At 48.3% G+C, this 24,207-nt stretch overlaps 1 protein-coding gene across 1 annotated transcript in view; it reads left to right on the top strand.

Annotated features, from left to right (window-relative positions):
• Positions 1-24,207, top strand: part of PRMT8 (protein arginine methyltransferase 8) — a 91,740-nt gene that overhangs the window by 41,081 nt on the left and 26,452 nt on the right. The window contains exons 3-4 of the mRNA XM_004438756.3: positions 7,697-7,852; positions 11,117-11,180. Of these exons, the coding sequence (XP_004438813.1) occupies positions 7,697-7,852; positions 11,117-11,180 (220 nt within the window). The remainder of the gene's footprint in view (positions 1-7,696; positions 7,853-11,116; positions 11,181-24,207) is intronic.

Genomic DNA, 24,207 nt, shown 5'->3' with positions numbered 1-24,207 from the left:
TGGTCACCCTCAACTATTTCCTCGCATGGATGACAAGGGTCATAGCTGTGACAGAGGCAGAGCTAACACTCCTGTAACACTTATGATATTTATTGAATCATCACAGCACCTTTACGAAGTAGGGACTATTACCCCATTTTCCAGATGGGGAAATTGAGGCACAGCAGGCTGAATGATGTTTTGGGTCAGAGAGCTCAAGAGCATTGGAGCCATTATTTGAAGAAATATAGGTGGATAAATTTCCAAAATTGATAAAAAACAGCAAGCCTCTGTATTGATTTGCTCAACCAATGCAACCATATCTGAAATAGCCACTGCAGTTGGAATCACCACCTGATTATATTTATGATAATCCACACTCGTTCTCCAAGATCCATCTCTGTCTCCTGCACAGGCCAACAGCCAACTTGAACCGGGCTGTGGGTCTCCTGGACTCACGGGTCTCAGTGTCAGTTTAGAGCCAGTGTCCAATAATCTTCAAAAATCTGTTTAATTTCCTTTCTTCAATGCAGTCACACTGGTAAATGGCTGAGATCCTCTTGGAGAAGACTGGGAGAAAGATTAACAATATGTATATTTGGCAACATAACAGAATTTTTCCTCTTGGGACATGGCCTTTCCTTCATTAGAGGGGTTCTGGGTCTGTAAACTGGCTTAAGTCTGGGAATCGATTGAAAGGCCATGACGCTCTGTTTTGGTGGTTCAAGCAGACTTCTATTCACTAGACATATAACTTTTCAGCTTAAATAGATCAAGCAAGAATTTAGTATACTTCCCATCTATTTCTTTCCTAGAGATGCTATGATCAACTGGTCAACCCCATAGGCCATTGTGAGTCAGGCTCTTCTGAGTACTGCTTTGGTTCCCATGCCCTTTACAGGAACCATGCCCACTAATCTTCAGTGAGTAAGTGTTGCAATTTGACCCCTGCCGCCCCAGGATCCCAGTTTGATATTATTCTGATTGCACTGGGGGTCTCAGTTTGATAGTAGCAGTTCCCACTGTAGTTTCTGATGCATAGAGAAGGGCAACTAGAGAGCTCTTCAAGGATGCTGGGCTCCCCTCACGAGCTTATTTCTCGCAGCTGTGCTGAAGAGTCTGTTCTCTGACGTTGGTGAGTAGGTCCCACATAACGGATGCGCTCTAACATTCCTTAAGCCTTGGATGCTTTCCTCTCAGCGTACCAAGGAGGTTCTGACATTTCCTCTTCGTTTACTGTGGGCTAACCTTGGGTGCATGTTTCAGTCAACCAACCAAACCTACAGTTAGAGGCATTCCAAGCCCCTGGAGCCAAAACAGTGAGTCCAAAATCTCTGCTTCATGGTCTTACATCAATAAACTTGGCCAGATCCAACTTTATGTTCCTTCCATCTTGGTCTCACACCCTTAACACACATCCCCTTACACATTCCGCAGGTTTCAATCTATTTAAATGGGAAATATCTCGTGGTTCTTCTGTCACACCTCCTCAGGAGTCACACTGTATACCTCACCCTTTGGGTCTTGTTCGGAATTGAATCTAGTTATAGGAATGGCAGCAAAGAAGGTTGGTGAGGGCAGGTCCTGAGGAGAATCGGCAGTACCTTGCAAGAAGTACCTCAAGGGAGGCCAATCTGATTCTTCAGGGAAAGGAAAACTAACTCCCTCAGGCAGGGGTAGAAGGTACTTCCACTTGCAAAGAAGATTCTGTGTACTTTAGGGATTCGAGGTCCCAGCTTCATCAGAATTTGCCCATATGTTCCCATTCCAATTTTCAGGATCCCATTCCTTCCAATTGATGCCTCTACTTTAACAAAAAAGACCCTGTAAATATGGAAATTCAATTTGTATTGTAGTTCAGGCACTTGAAGCATTAGACTCTGGATTTTGTTTTTGGAAATCTTGGCCCCGCACCTACAGGAAATAAGGTTTTTTGTTTTTTTTTTCAGAGAAGTCATAGAAGTTTTCAGGTGCTATATGCAGACCTTGAGCTGGCAATTTTAAATCCCTGTGCTCATCATTTTCTTCTCCAAGTTTTCTAGCACGGTTAGTAGCAACCAACCAACCCACCCACACCATTATATTCCTTATATTGACTAAAATGTTCTAAGGTGGCAAATACTCGGTCATTCAGAATCTTATCTTCTACAGGTACTTTATCACAGGCAAAATTTGAGTAACTCCTTTGCCATTTCATGCTATTGACCACCAGTGTCCTTTTTACCAACGGCAATAGAGTCATTAGTGCCTTTAAAATGAAGAACCAATTCAGGGAACACGACCTTAGATGCTGTTCCTCAGGAGCTATTCTTGGTACTAAATTCTGTATCAGTCAGGGTTCAACAATGGAAGCAGATCCAGTAGGAGATATGTGTGTGAATTTATTGCAGGGATGCAGGGAACTGGTTTATGCAATTGTGCAAGGCTGTTGTCTTCCTGTCTGATGCTGGAGCTTGAAGTCCACAGGCCAAGTAGTAAGAAAAGGAATACGGATATAAAAGAAGGGGCGATCAGCAGCAGCTGGCACCCATAAGCACAAGATTGAACCCTACGTGGACGGGCTGAAGCACGTGTCCATTCTTTTGCCTTTGACCTCAGTGGCCAGCACGTCCTATAGAGGCTGGGGTGTTTCACCGTGGAGCCAAGCACACACACACCCGGCAGGAGTCAGAGAGACTGCAGGGGAAGGCGGAGCAACTGCAGGCCCAGCTGCTGCTTCATGCCGATTCGGGGAATCAACAAGTCAGCAGTGACGTGTGTGCACTACAGAATGGTTCATATCTCCTTTGTACTTTCCAAGTCTCGCAAGAGTCTCCCTTGTGACTCACCCTCATTGGAAAGATTGTAGTAAAAGAATTCTGGGAAATATAGCTCAGCCTGCCAGGGTGACATGTTACAAAGCCATCGCACATGTGTGCACAGAGCTTCAAAAATGTGAAGTAAAATCTACAGAACTAGAGGGAGAAAAATACAAATCCCCAACCACACTTAAAAATTTTTTAACACTTCTTTCTTGGTAATTGATTGACTGAATACACAAAAAAATCAGTAAGGATGTAGAAAATTTGAATAATTTTCTGACATAATCAAATAACCTGACCTAATTGGCATTTATAGAACATTGCATCCCCAGGCTACAGAATACACATTCTTTTTAAGTGCACATTGAAACACTCAAGACAGATCACATGCTGGCCCATAAACAAGTTTAAAACGATTGAAATCATGCAGAGTATGGTTTTTTGATGATAATGGAATTAGATAGAAACCAAAAGCAATAAATTATCTAGAAAATCTCCAAATATTTGGAAATTAAGCAGTACTGAGATCAGAGTCAGAGAAGAAATCACAAGAGAAATTAGAAAATATTCCAAACTGAATGATAGTGAAAACACAATACTGTGGACTGAATGTTTGTGTGCCCCAAAATTCATGTGTTGAAATCCTAACCCCCAATGTGATGGGATTAGGAGGTGGGCCCTTTGGGACGTAATTATGTCATGAGAGTGGGGCCCTCATCAATAGGATTAGTGCCCTTCTAAGAAGAGACATGAGAGCTAGCTCCCTCACTCTGCTCTCTGCCTTGTGAGGATACAAGGAGAAGCAGCCATCCGCAAACCAGGAAGCAGGTCCTCACCAGATGCTGGATCTGCTGGCACCTTCATTTTGGACTTCTAAGCCTCCAGACCTGTGAGAAATAAATGTTGTTTTTTAAGCCACCTAGTCTATGGTATTCTGTTATAACAGCCTGAATTGACTAAGATGCACAACATATGAAAATTTGTGGGATACAGTTAAAGAAATCTTTAGAGGGAAATTTATAGCTTCAAATGCTTATATTAGACAAAACCAAAGTTACAAAATCAACAATCAAAGCTTCCACCTCATGAAGTAGAGAGAGAAGAGCAAACAAAGTCCAGGTAAGTTGAAGGAAGGAAATAATAAAGATGAGAGCAGAAATAAATAAAGTAGAAATCAAAAATTAAAGAAAACCAACAAAGCCAAAATTTGGTTTTTGAAAAGACTAATTAAATTTATAGCACCTAGTTAGACTGATCAAGAAAATAATCAGAGAAAACACAAATTATAATATCATAAATGAAGACAAAAACATCATTACACATCACATAGACATGCAACAGGTAATTAGAGAATATTATGACAATGTTATGTCCATAAAGTTGACATTTGAGCTGAAATGGATAAATTCCTCGGAAAAATACCTCTCAAAACTGATGTAAGAATGCATAGGAGAATAAAATTGCCTTCTATCTATTAAATAAATTGAATTCATAATTTAAAATCTTCCCACAAAAAGGACTCCAGGCCCAGATGGTTTTATTGGTGAATTATATCAAATATTTAAGGAAGAAAAATACCAACCTCACACAACCTTTTTTAGAAAATGTATGAGATTATACTTCCTAACTTGTGTGATGGGCTTAGCATAACTGATTACCAGAGAAGATAAGAGAAAATTATGGAACAGTATCCCTCATAAATATAGATATAAAAATTTGCAACAAGATATTAGTAAATAAAACTCAGCAATATTTGAAAAGATAATACATCATGACACAATGTTGGTTCAACATTGGAAGCCAATCTATGGAGTTTAATACATAACAGAACAAAGGAGAGAAGTCCTATACCATCTCAACAAATGTGGAAAAAGCATGAGACAAAATTCAACACCAAGTCATGATAAAAACTCTCAGCAAATTAAAAGTAGAAGATAACTTTTTCAGTCTGATAAAAGACATTTTTTGAACGCCCACAGCTGAGATTACACCCAATGGTAACGTTTGTGCATTATTGGAACAAAGGAAGATGCCTTCCTCTCCAATTCTATTCAATGTTTCACTGAATGGCCGTGCTTGCCAATGCAACAGAGCAGGAGGAAAAAACAAGAGATAAAAGGCAGACAGATAGGAAAAAAGAAGTAAAATTGTCTTTATTCACAAGTGACAAGAGTTTTTACATAGAAAAACAAAGGAATCTACAAAAAATCCTACTAGAATTAGTATGTGAGCAAGGCTGCAAAATATAAGGTCAAGATACACACTCACATAAAACAGTTGGAAAATGAAATTTTAAAACTATCATATACAGTACCATACAATATAATAGTTAAGAATAAGTTTAATGAAAGAAATACAAGACCTCTATATCGAAATTTATAAAACGTTGCAGACAGAAATTAAACAAGACCTAAATAAATGGAGAGCTGTATCAGTGTTCTTGGATTGTAAGACTCAATATTACTAAGATGTCAATTCTCCCCAAATGGATCTATAGATTCAATACAGTTCCAATCAACTCCAGGAAGCTATTCTGTCTGAATTAACAAGCTGATTCTAAAATGTATATGGAAACTCAAAGGATCTAGAAAAACCAAAATCATCTTATAGAGAGAGAACTAAGTTGGAGGACTCACACTACTTCATGTCGGAGTTAATATAAAGCCATGGTAATCAAGTTAGTGTTGAGTTGGTATATTAATGGAACAGATCAGAGAGGCCACACATGTACAGTCAATTATTTTTGACAAAGATGGCAAAGTGGGGGGCCGGCCCCGTGGCTTGGTGGTTAAGTGCGCGCGCTCCAATGCTGATGGCCGGGGTTCGGATCCCGGGCGTGCACCGAGGCAGCACTTCTCCGTCCATCCTGAGGCTGAGTCCCACATACAGCAACTAGAAGGATGTGCAGCTATGACATACAACTATCTACTGGGGCTTTGGGGGGAAAAAATAAATAAATAAAATCTTTAAAAAAAAAAGATGGCAAAGTGATTGGAACAAAGGAAGGATTGTTGCAAAGGGTTTCCTCCACGTAATTCAACGGAGGAAATGAACTGTGCTGCCTAACCATCTATTCGTATGAAAAAATCAACTCACATCCCTAATTTACACCATATACAAAAATTAATTTGATGTGAATCATAGACCTAAAAGGAAAAGCCATAGCTATAAAACTTCTGGAAGAAAACAGGAGAATATCTTTGTGATCTTGGGGTAGACAAATACTAAGCAAGGCACAAAGAACTCTAATCATAAAAGTAAAAACTGAAAAATTGGTCTTTATCAAAATTAAAAACTGCTTTTTGAAAGACAGCATTAAGGAAATGAAAAGGCAAATCACAGATCGGGAGAAGATATTCACAATACATATATCTGACAGAGGATTTGTTTCCAGAATATCTGAACTCCTACAATTCAATAAGGAAAAGACAAATAGCTCAAGAAAAAAATGGACAAAAGACTTGAACAGACATATCACAAAAGAAGATATATATGAATAGCCACTAAACACATAAAAAACTTATCTTCATCAGTAGCATCAGGGAGATGCAATTAAAACTACAATGAGATACCAGTTCATCTCCACTAGAATGCCTAAACTAAATAGACTGATAAGACTAAGTGCCTGGCATGTGAAGTGACTTGAACTATCTCATACATTGCTGGTGGGATCATAAAATGGCACAACTATTTTGAAACACCGTTTGGTAATTTCAAATGAAATTAAACACCTACCCTAAGACCCAGCAAACCCACTTCTAGGTATTTACCCAAGGGAAATGAAAACATATATCCTCATACGAGAATGTTTGTAGCAGCTTTATGCATGACAACCCAAATATCCATCAACATATGGATGGATAAATACATCGTGGTATACCCATACAATGGAATACTGGTCAACTACAACCATAAGAACACGAGCAACAAGAGAAAAGGAACAAACCTTGGATACATGCAATAAAATGAATGAATCCCCAAAACCTTACGTTGAGCAAAGGAAGCCAGACACACAAGTGCACGTACTGTATGATTCAATTTATGTGAAGTTCTCGAACTGGCAGAAGGAAGCTTTGGTCATAGAAATTAGATCTTTGGTTGTCTGGAGCTGGGATGAGGATTAACGTAAATGGGCTTGAGAGGCTTTCTGGGCTGATGGAAATGTGCTGTATCTTGATTATGGGGGTGGTTACACAGGTGTACGTACATTTGTCAAGGCTCTTACACCTAACCAAACATTTAAAATCTGTGCTTTTTATCGTATGCAAGTTATACTAAAAAATTATACTAAAATTATGCTAAAAAAGTCCTAATACTGTTGGTAATGAATTAGTGTGTTTGCCGATATCTTGAATGGATGGAGATCACTGCCTTACCACCATACACAGATTAGTCATGTTCTTCTTAGGCTGGAGACAGTTGTAACAGGTAATCTACTTTCTCTGTTAAAAGCGCTTAAATAACGGTAGATAAAGGAACATGTTTTCTATTTTTAAAAACAAGCAAACAAAAAAAGTACTCGTCAAAAAACCCCAAAATCTCCTTTAGTAACCTGTTCAATGACAATTCTCTCACCACGGCAGAAAGTTCTGGTTCCGGTCTAACTTCAAGCTCTCACCCTGCATTGTACTGATCCTTTTGTTCTTGGGAAATTGGAGCTTGCCCGGGTCTGGACATGAGAATCTCCTCTGATAGTCCAGAGCTGTCTCGCTTGGGCACAGTTGTGAGGTCGGAGTTGTTTGTAACTGTGCACGTAGGCCCTGGCCCCGCTGCCCCACAGCACTCTTCTGTGGTTCTGCCTAAGGACGTCACTGAGAGCGCTGAAGACTCTGGCGGGACCATCCTGGGGCCCAGGACCCCGGCGTCCTCCCACGGGCCGCAGCACACTGACGCTGCCTTTCCTTCCCTCCGCACAGGAGATGCTGAAGGACGAGGTGCGCACGCTCACGTACCGGAACTCCATGTACCACAACAAGCACGTGTTCAAGGACAAGGTGGTGCTGGACGTCGGCAGCGGCACCGGGATCCTTTCCATGTTCGCTGCCAAGGCGGGCGCCAAGAAGGTGTTTGGGGTGAGCGCGCCACTCCCTCCCTCACGCCGTCCCCGCCCTGCCTCTCCGGCCCTTCCCAGGAGCACAGACTGTGGCCCGGCTCCTTGCTGGGGTCACCCTCTCCGGGAGAAAGTCGCGTGTGGCTCCGCGGAGGCGGGGCGAGCTCCACGGCTGTCTGTCACCGGGCATTGCTCCTGCTCCGTGCCCTGGCGACCGCTGACATTTTGACTTCTCAGAGACCATTCTGGTGTCTCAGTACCCTACAGGGCTTAGTCCTCCTATCGGCCTGAGAGGCAGTGCGGTGCGGTTCCACGTGTTGAGCTCTGGTCTGAATCTCCACTCTTCCACCCACGAGCGGTGCGACCGCGGACAGTTCACTTCTACCGCGCTTACCCGTCCATAAAATGGGCGTAATGACAGTGCCTTGCCCGTGGGGTGACTGTGAGGAGTAGATGAGTTTCATACATGTGTGAAGTGTTTAGAACAGTGCCTGGCGTGTATATGTAGAGGGCATATATGGTATAGTTGGGATGGGGCCCTAGGAGATAATAACAAGAAAATCTCCTTCATTTGTTCTTTAAAGGGCAAGTTGGTAGATTTAAATTCTGCTGCTTTGGCTGCTGCAGCCTCTCCAGCTAGAGGCAAAGGCTGACCCTCTGGGAAATCTCCCAGCCTCCCTCTGCTCCCACCACGCAGCTGACACAGCCTGATGACAGGGGGACTGGGAGTGTCTGGAGCTGGGAAGAAACTGTGAGAAAGAAGAGCTCTGAGCTGCTGGCTGACACTTGAAAAATGCAGTGGGTCCAGGGCTGGAAAATGGGAATTAATATTGATCAAAATCAAGGCACCCTAGAATCAAACTTGCAGCGTGTGCACAGGGCAGCCCATCTTCGGAGGCCCGTGGGGAGCTGAGCAGCTCGCAGTGGGCTTCATCTCCATGATCAGCTGGAGCACCCTGTGGCCTGTCCTGAGAGCCCAGGCCCCGGGGTGACTGGAGCCTTCAGATCCCCTTGGCTCCCCCCGCTGCAGAGGCCTCCCCTAAGTCCTCCAGCAGGGATGCCATTTCCCCTCCGTGCCTGACCAGGAAGGCACTGGGCCTTGGCTGTAGAGGGTCTTCTGGAAACCTGGGCTGCCCTCAGGGCACCTCTGGCATAGCCTTGACCGGAAAGCCGTGAACTCAGCTGAGGCACACCTTGAGGGTATAGGGCCAATCCCGATGCCCAAGGTCAAGTCCTGTCCTCATCACCGGCACTGCCCCTCCCCACCTTCCGGCTTTCCTTCACCAGGCCCTCCTCACCAGGGTGGAGGCCTCTGCCAAGAGACAGACTCCACTTCCAATGAGGTCGCAGAGCCTCTGGGCTGGGATTGAGAGCGCCTGGTGATCCCTGAGCCTGCTCTCCCAGTGCTGTCTCTAGGCCCTGTCCTAGCTCCGTCTTGGCTGGGGGACGTGAGTAGCTGAGGACTGAGCAAGGAAAGGCAGGGCTGCCCATCACTGGCTTCCAGGTCGGTTGGGGGCTCCAGCCAAGGAGCTGGCAGGAGGCTCCTACTCGGCACCTTCCAGCTGTGGGGACTCGTCCCCAGTCTGTCTGCCTCCCACTCTTTTGCTGTAACAGCTCTCTTATAAACAGCTGGATGTTTGTGGGATGGCACACTTCACAGTTTCTCCTGTTCCAGGCTCCCCCTGCTACCCACTGCTCCTTTCGGGGACAGGGGTGGGGTGGATGGGATGGCAGGCGAGAGAGGGAGGGAAGAGGAGAGAGAGAGAGAGACGGAATTGACCAGGACAGAAAATGGAGACAGTGGAACAGAGAGAGAAAGAGACAGACATGAAGAGAGAAATGGAGAGAAAGACTCAGAGAAAAGCTAGAGTAATGAGAGAGGGATCCAATAAAGGAGAAGGAAAACAAAGCAGAAAGTACAAAAGAAAAGGATGGGGAAAGTGAAGAGAGAAAGAGAGGGAAAAGAGGAAAAGCAGAAGATGGAAGGAAGGAAAAGAGGAAGGAGGTACTAATGGCACCTCCCTCGTCCTGCCTGCTTTTGGAGGACACGCTGGCTCGTTTAATCCCCACAATGACCGTGTGAAACAGGGACTGTGCCTTTACTTATGAGGAATTGAGGCACGGTTAGAAAGAGGCAGAGGCTGGATGTGAATCCAGGCTGCCTGGCTCCAAATCCCATGTTCCTTACAGCTAAACTCAGAGCCTCTTGCAGAGGGGATGAACACGTGGCAGGGAGGGGAAAGATTGGAGAGAAACATGGTCCTGCAGACAGTGGGATGGAAGGCCACAGGACCTGGTAGCCCAGGAGAGGGCTGGTCCTCCTGGGATCCGAGCCCCGGCCAGGGTCTGCCTCCTCTAATGGAGTGACCCCTTCCCGACCCTGAGGTGCCCTCACCCACCTCAAGGCCTTGATGGAGGTGGTCAGCAATCCCCTCATTGGCCCTATGCAAATACTCCCCACAAGGTCCTGGGGGCAGCCTGAGGTGGGCGGAAGTGTGGAGGTGAGGGCAGCCCAGGGCCCCAGTGCAGGCTTGCCTCTGTGGGGGGCCAGCTGAGGAGTGAGAACAGTGCTTGGCAGCTGCCCGTCTCTTTCTAGCACCCCTGGCCCTGCCCTGGCCTGCCCCAGGCCTCTAACCTCCAGGGTGGGGCTTGATCTGCTGCTGTGCCCACAAGGTCCTGCTCTCAGCTGATGGTCACATTGGCCCTTTGCTTAGGAGAATTTGGGAGGCTGAAAAGACTTCTAGATTTAAAAGAATCAGTTCTTTCACAGGTGGAGACTACAGAAGGGGTGAGAGTTAACCGCGCGCATGTGTGTTGGGGGAAGGATCTTAAGCCTGGCCCTGAGGCCCTGACCTGGCATTTTCCTGGAATGTGCCCAGTTTAACCAGGGAGGGTGGGCTGGGGAGGCTCACCACAGCTCTGGCCCTGGCTCTGCCTTCCCACATCCTCTCCTGGCAGGACAGTGGTGTGCTTCCCCCTCCCATTCTCCCCTGGCCAGGAGAGTGAAGTCTGCCGGCTCCTCCCCACTCTCCGAGCTCAGAGACCAGGCCCTCTATCAGAGGGCGGGGGCTGGGTTTCAGCCCCACGCAAAGGCAGTCCGATTTAGCGGAAGAGCCGCTGCCCTGCGAGCACGGAGGGCTGTGTTTTGGTTTTTACTCTGCCACAAAGCAGCTGCCCGGCTGTGGGCCAGTCACTGCACCCTCTAGGCTTCTCCGCCTATGAAATTGGTGTTGGACCTGCTGTGATGTTTTTGACGCCTTGCTCCTTTGTTCTTTGCCCTCTCTAGATCGAATGCTCCAGTATTTCTGACTACTCAGAGAAGATCATTAAGGCCAACCACTTGGACAACAGTAAGACATACTTCCACCTGTTTTCCCCTGCATGGAGGGGGTGGGGGCTGGCCCTTTCTTGTTTGGGTGGCGTAGACTGACATGAGAGGGAAGAGTACGGAACACTTGGCCTTGGGGAGGTGGAGCCCAGCTAAGGCCTGTTAGCAGGACTGTGGCCATGGGGTTCTGAGGTGCCCTGCCATGTCAGCCAAGGGCACATTTGTCCCAGCCCAGCTTCCAGTGCGCCCAGCGTATGGCTAAATCCTTAATTCCACGCCCACTGCTTGGCCCCAGCGGTAGGTAATCTGTTGAGTTTTACAAAATGGCAGCTACTCCTCTTCCTCCTCTTCTCTCTCCACACCCCCAGCCCCCACCTCCTGTCACCCACCCAGTGGCATCCTAGCAGACGCCAGGCTGTGCCTTTGGAGAAATGTGGTCCTCTGCTGCCCAGAGCCCTGTTGCTTATGGGGCTGTCTTGGCAATTAGGTTGCCCTGTGGAGTGGGACTTTCTTCCAGCTGGAGTCTGATCGTAAAGATAGGTGTGTTCCCTTCCCTGCCTCTCCTCACTCCTTTCCCGTGCATCGCAGCATCCCCTGGCCCTGCCCTCCGGAACCATCTTGAACACACTCACAGCCACAGGAGTCCTGATTACAAGACCTCCTGTATCTTTCACCAGTCGGCAGGATGCGAGTTAGTCCCCAGGCCATGTGCTGAGCGGGGCCAGATCATAGAGGGTTTCTAAACTAGGAAAACAAGGTTGGATTTTTTCTAAGGATGATGGAGGCCTTTTGGAGAATTTTAAGTGAGGGAGAAGCATTCTCTCTGGAGAATGGATTGGAATGGGTTATAGGCAGGAGACACATTAAGAGGATATTTCAGTGCTCCAGGGAGATGTGAGGTCGAGCGTTTACTCTTTGGAGGTCAAGCAGAGGAGAAGGGGCCAGCAAAGAGGCCGAGAAGATACATTCAGTGAGCCTGGTGGACATTCAGGAGAGAGGAGGACCACGAAGCCAAGGGAAGACAGGAAGTGGTGGACTCAGGGAGTGCTGGGAGATCACGTCAGATGAGAACAGAGGAGGGACCACACGGAGGTTACTGGTGTTCTTAACAGGAGCAGACTCAAATATAGGGGTGGGGACAGAAGTCCAGTCAGAGCAGGTTAAGGAGAGATTGTGAAGCGAGGACTATAAGTAACTCTTCTTGCTGTAAACAGAAAAACGGAACAGGAGCTGCAGGGGGGTGCGGGGTCAAGGAAGGGAGTTGGCATTTTTAAAGGATTTTTGTTGTTAGTGCAGTGCAGTCAGTTCTGACTCCTAGCGCCCCCGTGTACAGCAGAGCAGAGCCCTGCCCGGTCTTTTTGCACCATCCTCTCCCCTTCCGGAGCTCTATCAGACAATGCTCCACCGCTGTTCACAGGGTTTTCATGAACAATTTTTTCAGAAGTGGGTAGCCAGGTCCTTCTTCCTAGTTGATCTGGTCTGGAAGCTCCACTGAAACCTGTCCACCATGGGTGACCCTGCTGGTATTTGAAATCCCGGTGGCATAGCTTTCAGCATCACAGCCACACGCAGCTGCCACAGTATGACAACCCACAGGTGGGTGGTGTGGTTCCCTTACGGGGAAATGAACCCGGGCTGTGGTGGTGAGAGTGTGGAATTTTAAGCACTAGACCCTCAGGGCAGGCTTTCTTTACGGATAGGAGATGTGAAAACATGTGTGTATGATTCAATGATCCAGTAGAGGGTGGAAGATTCAGGAAAAGGTAAATTCAGGGGCAAGGACCTTGAGAAGGTAAGAGGGATGGGGTCCAGGGCACAAGAGGAGGGGTTGGCCTTTTTCTGGGAGTAGGGACAATTTAACCAGAGTAACAGAGGGAAAGTGAAGGGTGGAGGTCCGGATGGAGGTGGGCTGGTGGTGGGAAGCCTCTGGTTTGTGGCTTCCATTTTCTCAGTGAAGAATGAGACAGTCATTGGCAGAGAAACTGGGAGGAGAAAGGTGTAAGTGTTTTGAAGGGAGACGAGAAGAAATGGAATGGTCTTTCAGAGGGAGGGTAGAACGCAAATAGGCTGGGCTGGTGGGGATTGCAGGGGGCGGTCAGCGCCTGTTAGAGATGCGTGGACTTGGACACACAGTGGGCTCAGCTCTCCCTGTTGTGTGATTTTTCTCTTACTAAGCTCAGCAGCTTGGGTGTGAGTGAAGAGCAGGGCCGCCTGGGCCGCGGCTTCGCTGGGAGGACAGGAGAAAGGGAGGGAGGAGCCAGCAGTTGATTACAGTAATGGACCGTGGAGTCTAAGCTGGGTAAGGGAGGAAGCGAGGGAGTGAAGGGGATGGTGGTGGGTGGGTGATGGTGAGAAAAGCTAGAGGTAATGGGTGGGCAGCATGGATGGGGCCATGAGCAGAGGCCCGGAGGCTCTTTCCATCCTGAGTGGGGGTGTTGCTCAGATGCCCCCGACCTCTGGTGGTGTCTAGCCTCTCTTGGCTCACTCAGGGAAGCCAGGTCTCTTCTGCACACTCCTCAGGAAAGTGCTTGACCTGGACAGAAGGGGCAGAGAGGTGACCTCTCTGCTTGCCCACCAAGATGGAAAAAGGCCAATCCTTTCTCTACAAGGGTGATGCAGTCTAGCATCCATGTGTTTTCATCGGATCTCTCTTCTCCAACTCTGTGAAATAGAGCAAGTGGTTTCCCCATTGAGCAGATGTGGAAACTGAGGTTGAGAGTGGGGCAGAACCTTTGGGCTTGGCTCTCATTCCTGTCCTCCTCCCTAGTGTGTTCACGTTGATGTGGAAGCGCTGTGAGTGCCTGCTGGTCCTGGAAATGAGCATTGAGACCTCTTAGGAGGGGAGGGTGGGTGCAAAAGGTGTTGAATCAGAGTTCCCCTCAGGTTATTGAGTCTCGTCCCTGGGCCCTCAGGGCCTTCAGAGAATGTGGAGCCCACATCCTTGCCTCTGTGCAGGTTTCACCTGCGTAGTAATTCCTGACCCCAGAGGGTCTGCCCAGGCACCTACTCTTCCTCTCTCTCTCTTGCCACTTGCTCCTGGGGTCTGGAACCGCAGCCTCCCTGGCTCACCTCCCTCCTTTGGCTTGCAGTAGGCTCCTGCCCCGCAGCTGTTGGTAGCAGAGTGTGGGGTGGGTCTGGAGCAGCAGGTGGGCTAAGGGCAGCTGAGGAATCCCTGACCCTCTGGAAGGATTGGCTCTGAATGCCTGCCTGGAAAAAGAACCGCCCAGCCCCTCTCATCCCCTTCTGGTTCACACCTTGAGGCGCCTCCTGCCCCTCCCCTGCTTCAGACTCCTGTAATATTTTTTATTCCTCTTCCCTTCTTTTTCTCTTCTTTCTTTGAACCTTTGAAACATTCCAGTTTACAGAAAAGGTACAAATACAGCTGTGTTTTTTTCCTGAGCCATTTGACAGTAAGTTGTTGACATGCTGCCCCATCATCCCTGAATACATTAGTGTGCATTTCCTAGAAACAAGGACATTTTCCTGCATAGCCACAATGCAACCATCAAAATCAGGTTAACGTTAATATGTTACCGTCATCTAGTGCTCAGATCCTAGTCACGTTTTGCCAATGGTCGCAATAGCATCCTTCGTGGCAAAAGGATTCGGCTCCGAACCACACATTGCATTTAGTTGTCACGTCTCTGATTTCCTTCAAGCTGGAGCAGTCAGACTTTCCTCAACTTTCCTGGCCTTGACGCTTGAAGATGACAGGCCAGCGTTCTGTAGGATGGCTCTCAGTGTGGGTTGCATGCTTCCACTTGACTGGATTCAGGTTACGCTTCCCTGGCAGGAACAGCACCGTGAGGCTGTCTTCCTCTCACTGCGCACTCTCAGGGGGCTCGCGGCTCTGATCCGTCCTGTTACTGATGGCGTTTGCTGTGGCCACTAGTTAACGCGATGTCTGCCAGCTTCTCCCCAATAAATCGCTCTTCCCCTCAGAATTAGTAAGATTTCCTGGGAGGGATAGTTTGAAACCCTGTAAATATTTCATTCCTCATCATTAATTTCCTATTTTACTCAATAGGTTATATCTATTATTATCAGTACTGACTTTGACGTGCAAATTGCCTCTAATTTGGTCCCTGGGCGCACCTTCAAGCTGGCTTCTGTGTCCTTTTGACATGCCTCCTTCACTTTTTGTGAGCTTTCTTATGTTGGCACACATGTTCTAGGCTCATCTTGTACTTTCCATGTCTCGGTTCTAGAATCAGCCATTTCTCTAAGGAATCTTGAATCCATTTAGTGGACAATGGCGTTTAGGAACTAGGATCCGGGGCTAAGTGTGCTCATTGATTTTAGGGTGTCGGTGTTGTTTCAGTGGAAAGAGCTAGAGAATGTGTGTGTGTGTGTACATACACATTCATGTAACATGCATTTCTGCACCTGTCTGTGCATATTGTCAAGTGTGAGTTCCCGTGACACCTCCACTTCTCACCCAGCACCTCAGGGTGACTCTAGTTTTCCCTCCTTTTCCGCGTTTGTGACTCCTTTCTCTGACAGTTAAAAACCTGGCTCCCATTACTCTGAGTTTGTTTACTTACTGGATCAATCCCTCGTATGTAAGCACTCTCCCCATGTCACCCCCTCTGCCCCGCTCAGACGGATCTGTCTGCCCCGCTCAGACGGATCTGTCTGCCCGTGCTGGGCTCCAACACCCTGTGCTGGGCAGCCTCCCACACAGGCCCCTGCCCTCCCTGCTCAGGCTGCAGCTGGCTGACCAGGTGGCCTCCTGTGCAGAGGCCTCCTCGCCCCCTTGGACTTCACTCTCCCACACCGGCTGCCCTCCACAGGGATGCCCTGCTTACCCGCTCGGGCTCTGATGGGCGGTGCCTGGCTGCCCTCACCCCGCTCAGGCTCAGCACCCTGCTGGACGGTTGGACCCTTCCCTGGGCAGCATGCACATCGAGTTTGCTTGGCTTTAGGATGGAATCGTTCCATGCTCTGTATTTTGATGGCTCACACTTGGTTCTGTGCTGCTGAGGCAAAGGCCCAAGTGGGACAAACCATTGTCCCCAAGTGAATAGGCACCCCCACGCCTCGTCCCTCTTCCTACCCGTCACACACACTGTGCCGAGGACGAGGGAATTCCAGGCCCTGGGGCCTTTAGAAGGCAAAGCTATCTTCATTTCTCTTCCCTGGGGGCAGGAACAGGTGGGTGGAGCCGGTGAGGCCGCCCAGGGCCCTGTCTGCCGCACCAGCTCACTCAGCCTTGGCACGTGTACTAGAAAGAGGACAGCTTGACTGAACTAATGCTTCCATGGAGATGCCTCTGAAATGCGGCAGCAGCCAATTGTGTGGGTTTCAGGAGTGTAGGTGTAGTGACATAAATAACAACACAGGATGTAAAATACCTGCTTCCCAGCCTCAATTGCTCTCTCCCCCTCCAGCCCACACTGCTCCTCGGGATGGATGTGTTCACGTGGAGACACACATGTCCACAAAGCCCCCTGCAGTGGACATGCGGCCTTCACATGGCTCCTTCCACAGCACGGCCCACACACGTGCTCAGAGGCTCCTCTCTGACTTGGGCACTGACCACTCTCACTTCCTCTCTTTCCCAGCCCAGGAAACTAGTGGGCTGCCGAGATGTTTGAAAAGGTAGATTCGTTCTTGAAAGCTGACAGAGGAGCTCAGGGATCGATACAATTTTTATAGTTCTAGAAACAAAATAATTATAACCTATTTACTTCTCAGGAAACTAAAGGAAAAGAGTGTGTCTGTCCTTTCTCTTGTCTACCTGTACACGTCCTCAAGCATAAACGTCTCGGATGGAAGGAGCCTGGGCATAGCATGACACAGCAGAGTGGCGATGGAAGAAGGCCCTCTGCAGTGTGACGGTAGGGAGGGCTCTGTCAGATCACTTCGCCTGCTGAGCCACTGCCCGCTGCCCGCAGACGAGATATGTGGACGCACAGCTCGCGGGGTGATTGGGGGTTTAAAGATAGTGTTCATAAGTGCCTAACCCGGGGCCTCACATGCGGGAGGCGCTCAACAAGGTGCTCACCTCGCTCATTCTTGGCCACACACTCCAAGCCTTTTGTAGACGATGCTTGAATTCTCCGCTCCTGCAGCATTCCTCCGAGCTCTGTGGTCATCCAGTCCTGGGATAATTCCCCTGATGGGAACACCACCACCAGCCACCTGGGAGCTGTGATTGCTAGAGAGCACTTCCTTCCACAGAGGTGGGGTCTGCCTCCTGCAGCCTTACCAATGCTCTCCTTCTTTCCTTTGGGGCTGTACGAAGAGAGGAGACTCCCTCTTCCCGTGGTAGCCCTTCTCCCTCATCCCCAGGCTACTCCTCGCAGTTCCTCCCCCCTTTGCTTTGGTTTGAGTCACCGTCTTCTCTGGCCATGCTTCAGCGTCTCTCACCCTCGGAGAGTCACACTGAGAAATAAGCGCAGCCAGGCGACTAGAGGGCCCAGATGCTGCCCATCTAGCAGTGCAGCGCCTGTTTCCATGAGCAGCTGTGGAAGATGCCACGTCTCACTGTGCGGAGCTGCAATCAGCCGCAGTCTGTTGTCTGTCCATGTCTGTGTCTGTTGTCTGTCCACATTACTGCCAGGCTGGAGCTCCTAACCCATATCTGGTCGGTGGGGGTTCTGAATCCAAACTGAGAGTCATGCTTTTTATTCATGTTAAACTTCATGTGGTTAGATTTGGTCCTTCCTTACAAACGACTGAGACTCCCTAGAGCATCACTCTCCTGGTCTTCATTCTCTGCTTGGTGTTACCCATGTATTTAATGGGTGCCCTGAGGTGAGTGTGGGTGCTCTTGTAGGCTGGTCTGCATTCAGCTCTTGATCAGTGCCTTTGGATGCAGCCAGGTAGCCACCTGTGAATCCACACAATAATGTGTCATCTTCTCCCTGAGGATGCCGTGGAGGCAAGGTCTTGTCAAAGTCCCTGTTGAAGTCCCCACATGGTGCCCTGCAAGCACGGTGCTTCAGAGCGTCGGCTCTGGACCCAGACTTCCTGGTTCACGCTCAGTTCTGCCAGATTAGCTTGGGATCTTGGATACTATACTTTCTGTGCCTTAGTTTCCTCATCTGTGACATGGGAACAATAGTGGTACATACCTCTTAGGGTCATTGTGAGGATCATGTAGTTACTGTCTGTAAAACCGTGGTGTGCTAGAGCAGGCTCCTGCAGCCTCTGGAGAGCCGATCGTTAAATTTTCAGTAAATTTGTGGAATGGATGAAGTCACTTTAGTGGCTTGAAATGCGCCACGGTGGGAATGTTTACACCACAGAAATCAGCCAATGCTACGTGTCAGGGCTTCTTTCCTCTGGAGAGCTGGTTGTTAAGTAGCCACCAGCACACCACTGTGTAAAACACAGCAGTCCATGGGCGGTAAGCAGCCAATAAATGCTAGTGATTGTTATTATTATTTCATTTATTAACTTGAATAATGACCCTGTCAAAAGAAGAAATGGGATTAATCAGATGCAATTGTTTTTAATGAACCTGTACCACGACTGCTGGTAATTGCTCTCCCTTTCCTAACTGCTCGTGGAGCGGCCCACTAATGATTTCAGGCCTGCGTTTCACGCACTCACTCCCTCAGGCATTCCCGGGCCACACTGCAGGCCCCGTGCCGGCTTCAAGAGTCAGCACGGACGGGACAGACCGGATCCTTGCTCGCATGAAGCTTACAGTCTCGTGGAGAGGACAGACATGAAGGCAAGTGAAGAAAACATCACAGGAGAATTACAAATCGTGAAAGCTCTCAGAAAGAGACATGAAGGAGTACTTGAGAAAACTGGGGCTCCACTTTCGACTGGTGGTGGCAGTGGCCTGCTCACCCCACCTTGTGAGAGCTGATTCTGCACTTCTCCTCCCAACCCTGCCGCACGTGACATGAGTGTGAACTGAAATGGTGGCCCTGGCGGAAGTATTTACACCACAGGCATCAGCAAACGCTACGAATCTGGGCTTTTTTTGTCTCCCAGAGCCGGTTGTTAAGCACTGAACAGCACAGCACTGGAAGAGAGGAGAATTTTCTGAAGAGAGACCTGAAAGACGAGAAGAGGCTGGCATGCTAAGAGTGGAGGGAGGAGTGTTTAATAGAAGGACTGCCCATACAAGTTCCCTGAACGAGAGACACTGTCTGCCATCCCGTGTGAGCTATGATCAGTGAGTGAGGGCGAAGCCTGTAAAGATTGTCTGAACCCCTGAGCCTAGAGGAAGCTTTGCTGCCTTCTACATTCCCAGTGATTTCAACCACTCTGTCCAGCTCCACTGCCTGCTTAATCCCTGCCCTGCTGGCCAAGCGCACACCATCGTCTGCCTGTGGCCAGTGTGTTGGTGTCTGCCCAGGCTGTACCATGCTGGGGCTTCTAAGTGGTGGGCCATACCTTGGGGTGGGGACGAGCCTGGTATGGTTGTGTTTACCTGAGTGTTCGTCCAGCCAGTGCCTAGGGCAGTAGATATGCCAAGCAGAGGTTCGGCCAGGGAAGGGCTCTGGCCAAAGCTAGCAGGACTTCAGAGCTCCAGCTAAGCAGACTAGGCTCTTGGCCCCCAAGGGACCAGAGCAGGCTAGGGCACAGAGCCAGGCAGATTACGTACTGGGGACCAGGCAGAAGCTCAAGCCCTGTGTTCTTGGGTGGATAGGGGATTTGGGAAGAAAGAGGGTACCATATTGAAGTTTCTGCTATATTGAGGCTACATCGCACCCAGGGCCCATCTATGCCACTCCAATTATGGGTTCTGTTTGCTGCAGGATATATTCCAGCTCCCACCAGACATTGAGGGTAAAGATGTTGGCGTTCTCTTTCTCTCATCACCACTGGCCCAAGAACGCGGCTGGGTCTGACCTTGTCAGCGAGGTTATCCATGCCCTGGACCCAGGAGAAGAGGAGGGTGGGAAGCTGACGCGGGGCTGACATCAGGGAGACTGGTGGGCTCTGTCCCCACACCCTGGCTGCTCACGATCATTCTGCCTCTCCTCGCCCTGCTAACCTGCCTGACCAGGCTTCAGGGGAAGGATGGGTGGTTCTTCACCTCCCCTGCTTTCTTCTCCCCCATCATCCCAAGCGGGGGCTTGGTGTTGACAACACTCCCACGAGGCAGGTCAGTCAATACGCTATCCATTTGCAGAGGAAGGAACGGCATCTCAAGGAGGCTGGTGACTTGGCCCAGGTGACACAACAGGCCTAGGGTTGGCTCCGCCTTTTGAGTTCTCTAAACTCCAGTTCTCTTGTTAGGCAAGCGGAATAATAAAACCAATCACACAGGCTCCTGTGAGGATTAGTGAGATAACATGTAAAAATCACTCTGCAAGCTGCTGTTCAAACGCTAGTGATTTTTTACTATCATAATTAGGACTAGTTTAAAGATCTTTTGTCTTTGAACTCAATACCCTCTTTTCAAAATTGCTTATTCGTCCATCTAGTCATTCAGTAACAATTTTTGCACGTTTGTGACGAATCAAGTGCTCTGCTAGATCCTAGAACAGGAAGCTGAAATAGACAACTGAGAAGAGGAGGTCATAGGCTGGAGGTGAGTCAGGCCCTCAGAAGGTGTGTGGCAGCCAGTGTGGGTGTCACCAAAATAAGTGTGTGAGCTACGTGGCGAAAGGGCGGAGGAGTGGTGAGTGGCTATGCGATGGGGGTGGCAGCAGGAGGCTCCACTGCCTCATGATGTGCTCCCTGTCCTCGCACTCAGGACCCTCATGCCCTCTCTTCTGTGGGACGGGATCTGCTCTGGGGAACGGTGAGGAGTCTAAAATGGGAAGACCACTAACTGCAGACTCTGTGGGGTCAGCTGACTCGGATGGACCTGCTGGAGGCCCACGTGAGATCAGGCTGGCCTGATCTGCTAAATTAAAAAAGTCAAACAAATGACCATGAATCAGAATGACTAGATGTCTATAATTACTACTCAAGAAGAAAAAAATCTCACTAAACCCGAAAAAAAAAAAAATCTGGATGTCTAATTTGCAAACCAGAAGTTACAGGGGAAAATCTCCCAATTTAGAGTTTATTGCTCCCTGTTGTGCGCTTAGTTATGATTAATCATTCTGAAATTTATGAGCCAGGGTCCTGTCACAGTTGGCTGAACAAATTTTCCATCATCCATCTGGAACAAAATACAGCTCCAGAGAGTGACCTCAATGCGACCTTGAGTTGGCACAGTTTTAGTGATGTGGGGTCCAGATTGGAGTGGGGTTTGCAGCCCATAGCTGCTCAGAACCTTGATATCAGTGGCTAAGAGGGCTTGACATGGAGAAGAGACGCCTGTAGCTGGTGTGCCCATGCAGTTCTTTGAGCCAACCCAATGCCGTACACCGGCCAACGGCCCCCAGTTAGCTGCCATAAACCCCATCACAAGAGGTAGCATTTTTCAGATTGGGCATTTAAATCTGGGAGTTTAAGTGGTTGCTAGTGGTGACTATAGAAAACAGGAAGAATATCCTTGATGATTCAGCTGGGCAGTTGTATTTGGGCCCAGAGAAACAATGTGGCCTCTTTTAAAAAAATCAAGCTCGAGGAATTGGTGCAGATTAGAGTCAAGCTGGACATTGCAGGCACTGCTTCTTCATTGATTTCAGCTATCTCCAGCAGTAAGCTTCGCAGAATGCCATGCACATGCTCAATCCATATATGAAGAATCAAAGCATTTTGGCGCTGCAAAGGATTTTAGGGATTTTCAGGTTCAGTCTCCTCCCCCGCTCCCCACCCCGCCATGAGGAAACTGAAGTCCTAAAGAGGAGGAACTATTTGATCAAGGTTAATTATCAGCTGGAACGAAAACAGGTGGTCTGCCTCCAGGACCACCCCCCTCAACCCCGCACAAGGTTGTGAAGGTTGGGCACTGCACAGAAGCCCCTGGGCGAGGGGATGGATGGATCTGAAGTCCAGTCCACAACTGGACTGAAGGGAGGGGTGCCTTTTCCCTTTCACAAAGGGCCCATCTACTCACCAAGCCAAATGGGGGCCACATCTACTCCGAGAAACGTTGGATGCAGAAGGGTGACGTGAAGTGAACAGAGGTCCCGACTGTTGAGTGTTTATAGGGTTAATTGATTCCTTTTGCCTTTTTGTAAGCAAAAACAGTGTGATTTTTGCTGTTCTGTGACCCACTGTATGTATGTTTGTAGGTATGAATTTATCTACCTGCCTACCTATCATCTGTGGTACCCGTATTGATCAGGATATTGCAACTAATGGATAAGAGGGCTAGTGCAGAGAACAGGGACAGCATTCACTCCCTCTGGGGGGCACCTGAGGAACAGTCCATCCATATCTGTCTGTCAGACTAGCTGTAAGTTCTGGTCCACTTCTGCTTCCCACAGTCCTACTGGAGTCTTGTCCATGGAATCATCATGAGTGAGCTTTGTACTGGGCACCCAGGGTGGAGGTCGGGGGGCACCAGAGGCAGGAGAAGACGGCCTCATGGAGGTTATGATCTAATGCAGGAGGAGGAACCAATCCATGGCCCATAGACACATGCAGACATTAGGGAAGAGCCTTCAAGAAATGTGCAAGGAGAAAAGAAAGGGAGGCCATTAAGACACTTTAAAAATGTTTACAAAAGTAAGACAAACCAAATTTGGCATGCAAATGATTAGGCAGGTGGATCAGGCATATATTTGTCAGTTCTTTCTCAGAATAAGAAATAAATTAGGCACTCTATTTGCATTTTCAAAAATTCCTTACTTTGTCCCCTTGTGAATTCTCTCGGTTCGTCCTGGACCCTGCTCTTGCTTCAGCTCCTGCCCTCGGGTCTCAGAGTGCCCAGAGAAGTAGAGCTTTGCCACCTAGTTCTCCCACCCCTTCCAAACCTCTTGGAGAAGACCAGCCCTTCCTGCTCTTACTTCCTATGGGTAAGGCTCGTGAGCAGTAACCAGGGAGGCCATGCAAGCCTGGGCCTCACTAGAGTGATCAGGGCCAATGTACGTCTGCAAAGTATCTGACTCCTTATGGAGGCGGGCTTATCTGATTAAGCTTTGATTGAATGCCAGATATCAGAGAGCCAACCATCATTAGAGGCTGCTAATGGGCACCCCATCACCTGCATCATCCACTGTGAAGATATGAAATAAGGCCAGTGACCTGTGTGCGTTTTGTCACCTAGGAGCCTCCAATACAAGTTAATTTTCGTGAAATTCATTCAGGACAGATGTGTGTTTTTGTTTTTGTTTTTTTACTACTGAGTACAGGCCATTGTTCAATTTTCCCAGCAACCTCAGGCATTGTATGATTTTTCAGAAGATGGTGCAGAAAGAGAGTTTCAGAGCATGAACACGTGTAACCTTTCAGAGGAAATGTTCAGATGGAACCAGCCAACCAATACATCACCCTGTCAGTTTCACAGCAGCATCTAAGATAGCTTTTGCTATGATCTTTACAGTAACAAATGCAAAAAGAGACTCCAAAATAATGTGTACGTTTATGTCAGATGATCAAAAACCTCACTAAGAAGTTTTTCGTGCCACAGAGGGATGCAAAGGTCTTGAAAGTGACTCGTGAGCAGAGGTCACTTAGAGCAGGGGCTTTCTGGCCTATCCCCTGCACCTCTCCATTAGCTGGTCAACAAGGGGGACAATGTCAGATGTTGTCTGCCTTCTGTTGAACCCTGGCTATGGGCCTGGCACTCCACATGTCTTATTTCATTTCATCAGTACAACCACCTGCTAAGTAGATATTATTTCCCTGGTTGTTCTCTGAATTGAAGTTCGGTTAGGTCAAGTAACTTGTGGAAAGTCATACAGCTAATAAGGAGAAGATCCAGCACTTAAACCCAAGTTTCTCTGACTGCGGAACCCACGCTCTTGTCAAAACACTAGATTGCCTTCCTCATGCACCCACTAGGGGATGAATCCTGGCTGTGAACAGATGCAAGAGGAATCGAGGAGGCATCCCTGCCTTTCTTTGGATTTGAATCCTCATGGCAGCCTAAAATGGGGTGGGGACCGTGAGAAGAGTGTTAGAGCCATAGTGTATCAGACCTGGTCTCTCTTTCCACAGCTACCATTTAACCTCTGCAAGCCTCAGTTTCCTTAGTTCTAGAGGAGAAGAATAATAATGTGTTTACTTCATAGAGT

This window comes from Ceratotherium simum, chromosome 17 (assembly GCF_057802395.1).
Source record: "Ceratotherium simum simum isolate JZ-2026a chromosome 17, ASM5780239v1, whole genome shotgun sequence".
Lineage (NCBI taxonomy): Eukaryota > Metazoa > Chordata > Mammalia > Perissodactyla > Rhinocerotidae > Ceratotherium > Ceratotherium simum.
The sequence above is the reverse complement of the archived record's forward strand: the minus strand, read 5'-3'. Positions and strand labels throughout refer to the sequence as shown.